Source organism: Diadema antillarum, unplaced genomic scaffold, assembly GCF_040938485.1.
Source record: "Diadema antillarum isolate AM-2024a unplaced genomic scaffold, OU_Dant_1.0 seq00000941_RagTag, whole genome shotgun sequence".
NCBI lineage: Eukaryota > Metazoa > Echinodermata > Echinoidea > Diadematoida > Diadematidae > Diadema > Diadema antillarum.
The window spans coordinates 1-9,251 of NW_027271791.1; the positions used below are offsets into that span (position 1 = coordinate 1).

The window sequence follows — 9,251 nt, forward strand, 5'->3', positions numbered from 1 at the left end:
TCTTGTCTACTTCTTCTTCTTCTTCTTTCTTCTTCTTCTTCTTCCTCTTCTTCTTCTTCTTCTTCTTCTTCTTCTTCTTCTTCTTCTTCTTCTCTTCTTCTTCCTCTTCTTCTTCTTCTTCTTCTTCTTTCTTCTTCTTCTTCTTCTTCTTCTTCTTCTTCTTCTTCTTTTTAAGGGGTGGTGGCTGTGGGTCCAGTACCCCCCTCCCCGCGCTTTGATTGGAAGAATCCCCTCGCGTCGGATTCTCTCGACGAATCGTACTTCGTTATTTTTCCCCATTATGTTTTCAGATTTTTTTCAGCCAAAACGGGGGGAGGGGGGGGGGGGGGGTGGACTTAAGCCCCAACAGCCCCCCCCCCCCCCCCGTTTCCTGATCTTCAGAGGGCCGATATCTCTAGCAAACATATCAGAGTGACTCATCAATAACGGGTTAAAGATCATAATTATATGTTAGGCCTGTAACAAAATATGTTGTACGATGCTGCACGACACGCACACTCACACAAACACACACACACAAATACATTTAACATAAACACATGTATGTCCACAACCATGTAATACATATTACTCACATCCATAAAATTTGTTTTACTTGATTTATAGTAATAATTAATAAAAACAATTTTCACTGCACTTATTAAATGCACTTTATTCACTACTCTGCACATGTTGCTTTTTCTTTTTCTTTTTCGTTTTTATTCCACTGGCATCCCCTTGCGGACGCCACAAAATTAGCACAAAGTATTTCAATGGGAAATTGGCCATTTTGTAAATGTGTTATGATGTTTCTTATTTCCTTTTGAGTTTCTGAGGCTGCAACCATCACTATCAAGCATGTGCTTAAAGACGGCAGGCTCCTGCAGGTTTTTTCTTCCTCCATTATTCTGAAACAAGTGCACGTATCCTCGATTCCTTTGATCTCATTGTTATGTTTATACCTTAAAGATTGTGATTATGATACTATGAATGTCATGTTTTTTTTTTCCTATTCTGTGGTCAGATACACCAGAAGCGGATCTAGAGGGGGGGGGGGTGGGGGGTGGGGGGTGGGGGTTGCAACTCCCCCCCCCCCCAAAAAAAAAAAAAAAAAAAAAAATATCCGGGGACCATCATGGGGGGGGGGGGGGGTAATTTGGCGATGACCTCTATACCAAAAATAGTATTGGTTTAGATGCAAGAAAACGCCATTATCACACACAGATTTTCAAAAATTCTCCTATAAAAAAATTCTCTCGATATAAAATCGAACTGAACTGAACTGAACGGTCTACGTGTCAGTGACAGCAATAAGATGAAATATTTGGCCTTATGTTCAACTTTCTCCGACTTTTACCTCAGATCCAGTAGTTAACCTGGCACATTTTTTTCACCCGATTTATCTTTATAACTCCACTGTTTATATTTTTACGTGGTTGTATATTTGCCTATCAAACTTGAAGCCTCGGGTTCTCCTTGGCTTCACCCACCCCACCCCTCCCGAATGGTATGGAGCGCGATATATGTATTCGAACTGATTGATCAGACTGTTTACTGACTGAATCCCAAGATCGATGTTTAATACAATGGAAGATCTTTCCAGAGTTTCCATGATTATTGTGACTTGAGTACAATTATGTACATGAAACAGATTTACCAGCATGAATCGTATATGCTTTGAGAGAAGGATTAAGATAGATTGCAAATAACGATTTTTTTTTTTTTACATATTGCATTCCATAGTTTAATAAACGTTCATCCCACTTACTTCTAAGAGCTGTGATATGTGATATGTTACCAGTGCGTGACATGGGTGAATGCAGGCCTATATAATCTACATTATGCTGAAGTCGTTGTAACTGTACGAGTGTGTGGGGCATTTTGCAAACCTCTCTCCTACGTTGCTGCAAGTTGTGAAAAAATGGCTGCTTGTATGAGGATGACATCTTCTTTTGTGTACAATCGACTGGCTTCTTCCTTTGCATCAGCGAGAGTAGTGGTCACCCGACATCGGACATGCATGTCTCGTCAGCAACAGATCCAGGTAGGGCCCACGGTTCACTTCGGTTACCATTACGGCGCAGCAAGCAGCCGGCTTTCTACGCATAGCGTTTAGCGTAGCCAGGGTAGCGTGACGAAGTTCGCCACGCCTCGATAGACAAAATCACGAAGTTTGATACAAACAAAAATCGAACAGCAAAAGCATTGTCATGTGTTAGAAACTCTGTTACTGCTATTACTATAGGGCAGCCTTACTATAGAATTATAAAAGTATACCCGCTCTATTTCAACGCTGTATATAAATGTAAATATAATGAGTCGATGTATGGTCAGATTACAATACTTTTTACTTCAATACTTGTTCAAGTTGCTGTTTCTTGCACACGCACGCGGCATGCAGCTGTGCAGCAGACAGCTAGAGACTAGACTATAATCTTGAGTATAGAGAGAGATTAAAAAAATCACTCCAAATTCCTACCAATTAAACATTAAATTTAAACCAGGGCAGGGTTTGATATCAATTGACATATGTCACAAGCGTAATTATGTACTTGTTCGTTGCGTAAAACAGTTGAATCTTTTGTTGTGATGTTGCGCCACATGTCCCGCTTTTGGTATCTAGCATCAAAAACATAAAAAGGCACCTTTCTTGAATTTGTGAAACTTGCGATGAAGCAGCTTTGAAGTGAACTGAAGTGGGATGGGATGTGCAGTTACAACACGGCAAGATGACAAAGATAAACAGTTTATAGTTATACTTTGCATTGATAAACCTACACCTTAGATGAGCACTTGCCCGATTGCCTGGGGCAAGTGAAAATCAAAGTCAGGCAAGTGTTTTAGAACAATGAGAAAAAAAATGCTCAAATTGGGCAAACAAAAAGTTTCGAAGGCACCTTTTTTCACTATTCCTCCGTCAAGCCCACAGAAGGCCAAAGGCAAAGGTGATGACTATTTAAATTTAGTGATGCACTGTGCGCAACACATTTTAATTTCATTTTAGAAACTTTCCAACACTTTATAGGCCTACATGGAAAAGCCCCAATGCAAAACAACACCAACACTCGATGTCGAAACCAAGTTTGTTACTTTAATGTGTTTATTAAATTGTGCGTGAATCAACGTGTGCTGCTTATTCGAATAATGATTGTGTTTTATCAGGCTCTTGACGTACAAGGGAGTTTTTGTGTCATTTTCTTTTTCATTTTTGAACTTTCTTTTCTGGCTAGTAAAATTCTTGTTTGGGCAAGTGTTCTGCAATAATTTGAAAGTCTGCTTGCCTGACAAAGCAAGTTTTAAAAAAATATATTAAAAAAAAAATAAATTATGTAGCACCCTGCCATGAGGTTTATTAACTCAGAGGAGAACAATAAACCCGCTATTAAGATTAAACTGTATTCCTATCAGAAACAGAATGATCAGTTTTGAAATGAGCAGAATATGTTTTTGATCATCGTTGGGCAATGTACTGCCATGGTACCACAATAATACTTTGTTTGTTTGTTTTGGGGTTTGTTTTTTCGAAAGAACATCAAATCACCAGTTTTGCTGGATGAGCTAACACCATTAGGTCAGGGTGGGGCATCGGTCATATTCAGTGATAGTTCTTGTCAAATTTGTATTTGAATGCAGTGCATTTTTGTGTAATAATATATTATTTGATAATGTTTGCAACTGTGTAACTTTAACATTGATATAGCTGATTCTGGATGCATGCACTGGTCGGGGAGGAAGGTCTCGAGCCTAGGTGATTAAGTTTGCCTTTTCCTCCCCTGGCAACCTGCGGCATGCACCTGGAATCACCACAATTTTTATATCATGTAATACGATTTTCTGTTTGTATTTTATGTCCGCTTGTATTGTATGTTGAATTGCCGAATAAATAATAATGATAATAATAATAATGATAATAATGATAATAATAATAATGATAAATTGAGTGTATGATATTTTGGCTTTATTTTGGAAAATCTACAAAGGAGTACTGCAAGATTACCATTTAGATATAACTTACAAGGACTTTAAAGAATTCTGCAAAACTGACTTTTCAAATGGTCTGCAATTTAGAAGTTTCTATTGAGTTGATTTTTGTTTTTTTGTTGCTTTCACTGATATTATGTTAGGTATACTAACTGATTAAAGATGTCAAATATAGACAGTATACATTACACATTTATGTGAATATCAGGCCAATCTTTGATTGACTCATTGTGCATTCATTTACATAATCATCTACTTCCTTTTTTTTTATATCTGAAGTTTTTACTTAAAAAAAAAACACTTTGCTTCCTGCAATGTACTTTGTGGTCTGGACCAAATCAATTAAAGGTTGAGGACTATGTCAAACAATTGAAGTATCAGTTGTGATGCAGATCTTTAGTACTGTGAGGAGAGAGTTTTGTTTGTTTTGCACAATACTGTGTGACTAAAATTGCATGTGAAGCCATCAGCTGCAGGGCTGTTATTGAATAAATCCTTTCAACAATCATGCAGGACATATCAAAATATTGATGCAATAAACCATATCTAGGAAATCCACAAAAGCGAGTTTGCTGGACGTAATTGCAAACATGTGAAATCAAAATTTTGTCCCAGGTGGATAAATGGATTCTTTTTCAGTTTTTGATTTGTCTTTATCCTCCAGATACCGGCAATGTGTGTAGGAGCAAGATCTGTTCACACATCTTGTAGGAGGAATGATGATGCTGACAGCTGTCGCTTCCCACTTCCTGATCGCAAGACTCTGCCGGAAGACCTCCAAGAGGCCATGGATGTCGTTGAAGAGAAGGTAGGTCATATTTTGCTTTTCCTGTTCCTTGAGGATGCTGGGAGAGAGGACTGTGTGGATGTTGCTGAGGCTTTTTAAATGCATGTTGATATAATATGTATATACAGGGCTCGACACTAACCTTTTTATTTGGTGGCCCGATGGGGCCACCAAAATCCTCAATTTCAAATTTTTGGTGGCCCCGAAAAAAAAACAATAAAAAACATTAAAAGTCCTGTTTTTTTTTATTTAGTCAAATATCTAAGTTTTATCCAGTCATAGTAAGAATTGGAAGTTGGACATACATCTACTCATAAATAAACCTCAACAAACTCGCAACACTCACTCTCAGGCACTCATTCAGTCCTTTTCATCCATCCTTTAAACAAATATAACTACTAATTTCCGGCGCAAAAAGTTACGAATTAATTGACGTACTTTTCAAAAAAAATTGGTGGCCCGAGGTGGGCCACCAAATTTGCCCTTTTTTGAAATTTGGTGGCCCAACTTTCAATTTTGGTGGCCCTGGGCCACCGGGCCACCGTTAGTGTCGAGCCCTGCTATATATAATATATGTATTATGTATATACACCATGTATATATATATATAAAAGCTTCCTTGCCTGTCACAAATACATATTCACTATGATCATCTGAATGAAGAAAATATTGGGAGAGATTGTGCGTATCTGTTTTACATTTCAATTGATAATGCTCGCCATTGTCAAAGTGGTTTGACATGGTCATACAGATTGTGAAACATTGATGCGTAATATAACGGGAAGTCTAGTAGTTTTCAATGACAGATAAAGAGTCTTCTAGAGTCATCTTCGTATACAAACCTACCATGGTAATCTAGTATTGTCTTGTTTATTTGACTTGAAAAGCTATGAACTTCATTTCTAACATTTGTGTTGTGACTTTACGGATGCAAAATATCTAATGTCCTTGCTTCTTTTTTTTCTTCCATCTTCCCCGGAGAGTGGTTTTCTGCCAAATGTCTTCAAGGCGTACTCCTACCATCCAGACTCTTTCCGCGCATTCTTTCAATACCACAACATGTTGATGGTGGACAGCGGGAACCTTACCAAGGCTGACAAGGAACTCATCGTCGTGGCAACGAGTGCCGCCAACAACTGCATGTACTGCATCGTTGCCCACGGAGCACTTCACAGAGTCTACAGTAAAAATCCAGTTCTTGCAGACCAGGTAAAACTCAGTAATGATACTATTTAGATCTTCATCTTTTTGGCACAGCTATGGCTATGTATCTTAACCATGTAGGGAGGGTTTTTTTGTTTTTTGTTTTCCCTCAGATGGAATAATCTTTTTATTTGTTGGGAAGTTTGCCTTGGTTTATGTAACTCCATATTGAATGCAATTCTCTCAGAAAGAGTAACACACCCTCCCCCCCCCCTTTTTAGCTCACCTGAGCCAAAGGCTCAAGTGAGCTATTGCGATCGCCCTTCGTCCGGCGTCCGTCGTGCGTCGTGCGTCGTGCGTCGTCCGTCGTCCGTCGTCCGTCGTCCGTAGTCCGTCGTCCGTCGTCCGTCGTGCGTCGTGCGTAAACTTTTTACATTTTCATCTTCTTCTTGAAAACCCCAAGACCGATTTTCATCAAACTTGGCAGGTAGCATCCCTAGGGGGTTAGGAACTCAATTTGTTAAAATGGGCACCATGCCCCACCCAGGGGGCCCCCAGGGGGGCCCAAACCCCCCAAAATTAAGGAATCTGTAAAAATCTTCTTCTCTAGAACCAGAAGTGATAGAGCTAAGTTAATAATATGAGTTAGTACATTGATGACTGTAGTTTCAAGTTTGTTCATGGCAGAATCAGGGGTGCCCCCCTTGGGACCCAGGGGAGCGGGGTGGGGAAGGGTTCTAATGGGGCCTAAATTGTACATTTTCATCTTCTTCTTGAGAACTCCATGACCCATTTTCACCAAACTTGGCAGGTAGCATCCCTAGGGGGTTAGGAACTCCATTTGTTAAAATGGGCACCATGACCCACCCAGGGGGCCCCCAGGGGGGGCCCAAACCCCCCAAAATTAAGGAATCCGCAAAAATCTTCTTCTCTAGAACCAGAAGTGATAGAGCTAAGTTAATACTATGAGTTAGCACATTGATGACTGTAGTTTCAAGTTTGTTCATGGCAGAATCAGGGGTGCCCCCCTTTGGACCCGGGGGGGGGGGGGGGGGGGGGGGGGGGGTGGGGGTGAGGAGGGGTCCTAATGGGGCCTAAATTGTACATTTTTATCTTCTTCTTGAGAACCCCATGATCCATTTTCACCAAACTTGGCAGGTAGCATCCCTAGGGGGTTAGGATCTCAATTTGTTAAAATGGGCACCATGCCCCGCCCAGGGGGCCCCCAGGGGGCCCAAACCCCCCAAATGAAGGAATCTTTAAAAATCTTCTCTAGAATCAGAAGTTATAGAGCTGAGATAATACTATGAGTGAGTACAGTAATGACTGTAGTTTCAAGTTTGTTCATAGGAGATCCAGGGGTGCCCCTCTTGGGGGTGGGGGGGGGGGGTGGTTGGAAGGGTCCAAATGGAGGCCTGAATTGTACATTTTCATCTTCTTCCTGAAAACCTCATGATGGATTTTTGTCAAACTTGGCAGGTAGCATCCCTAGGTGGTCAGGATCTCAATTTATCAAACTGGGCACCATGCCCCACCCAGAGGGCCCCAGGGGGCCCCAATTCCCCCAAATTAAGGAATCTTGAAAAAATTGGGCCCTTATTGTACATTTTCATCTTCCACTTGAGAATGCCTCGTCAAATTTTGGTAGAGCTGTGAATAATTTAGATTAGTGACTGCGTGAAAGGTGAACTTGCGATACTCAGGTGAGCGCTAGACCCGCGGGTCTCTTGTTAGATATGCATTAGATCAAACTATACGCGGCTGGCGCCACGTTGTGTTGGGGGGCAGTTTATATTTCTGGTGCCACCTCTGGGATTCATCAGCTAACAAGCAAAAAAAAAAAGGTCTTCAGCGCAACTTTCTAATTCCACTTCCGGATGTCATCAGCTAACAAGCAAAAAAAAAAAAAAAATGGTCTTCAGCGCAACTTTTTAATTCCACTTCCGGGGTTTTTTCAGCTCACAAGCAAACAAAAATAAAAAACCAAGGAGACCTTACCTGCACTCCTACTTTCAGATTTCATCAGCCTTGTAAAAAAAAGAAAAGAAGATAAATAGTGGGGGGGGGGGGGTGGCCAAAAGTGGTTACACCCTATGTATTGTGCCAAAAAGGGGGGGGGGGGGCGCTATACTCTAGATCTAGATCACATGATGGAATGACCAGGAACTCTTTGCAATTATTATTTTTAAACCCCTGCAGGTTGCAGCCAATTGGCGTGCAGCAGAGCTCGATGATCGCCAGCGCGCCATACTGGACCTGGCCATGGCTGTGTGCACAAATGAGCCAATCACCGATGCCCACTTTGCCAACCTGCAAGCACACGGTCTGGACCGAGACGATGCCTTCCAGATTGGCAGTGTGGCTGCATTCTTTGCACTGTCCAATCGTATGGCCCACCTCTTTGATATGAAGCCAAACAAAGAGTTCCACTTGCTTGGACGGGTTCCCAGGGAGAAGAAATAGTCCGTCCATGTGAAAGGATCTTTCAGTCTGTCTTTTAAAAATGATGTGATGTCATAGGATCATTGCCTTCCAAGTACTGGTAGTACAATATGACAACTTGTCACCAGTACTGTATGTGAGGATGGTTGACTTGCAGTGATCATTATATTTTGAGAGTATGAGTATGCCATATATTACCAGCTGTCATCATAAAATTATGGATCATGAGAGTTCATTTTTCACTTCTAAAATGTCCTTGCAGACCTCAACTTGTTCCAAGATAGGAATACTTGTGATTCTTGATCAGGGAATAGCAAAGGGACCTCTTTTTTTGAGAAGATATAAAGGTTTGTCGATCAGCGATATACCTCATAATGAGTGCGTAGGAAATATGGTAATCACTTCAATGAATACATTGTATGTAGCACTGTTTAATGAGGCAATCTTTGTAAGGGGTCATTCACAATTATCAACATTTTCACAAGTGTACAAACCATACACTTTTCAAGACCCCCCTCCCTCCCCCATTAAAGTGTACGGAGAAAAATATTGATTTTTTGTTCGCATTATTTTCACTGTGTCCAGTTCTTGCTTGGTCTGCCTTTTTTTCAGTTTGTGTCCCTCCTCATCCTGGTGCTTTAGCAACCAAAGGGTTGTACGCTCTTTGGTCGATACCGAGTGGGATATTTCTCGTCACGCACTGGGCATTTCCATGCTTGTATTTGTGTTCTACTTCTTGCATTGTGGGCGCGCGGGAATACTAGCACACGCGAGCGAGACGAGAGGCCGTGATCAGACGGAATGGGCGCGAGAATATGGATCAACATTTTTCGAAATTGGAAAGCATACGCCGGGTGTTGACCCCCTCCCCACCCGGCGTACAGTTTGTACGCTTGTAAAAATGTTGATAATTGTGAAC

General features: G+C 41.2%; 1 protein-coding gene across 1 annotated transcript; it reads left to right on the forward strand.

Annotated features, from left to right (window-relative positions):
- The first annotated feature begins 1,796 nt into the window (after window positions 1-1,796).
- LOC139741627 (uncharacterized) lies at window positions 1,797-8,960 on the forward strand. The gene is made up of 4 exons (XM_071652204.1): window positions 1,797-2,023; window positions 4,625-4,768; window positions 5,729-5,956; window positions 8,090-8,960. The coding sequence occupies exons 1-4, from the start codon at window positions 1,901-1,903 to the stop codon at window positions 8,351-8,353; spliced, it is 759 nt and encodes a 252-aa protein (XP_071508305.1). The 5' UTR covers window positions 1,797-1,900; the 3' UTR covers window positions 8,354-8,960.
- Window positions 8,961-9,251: the final 291 nt, after the last annotated feature.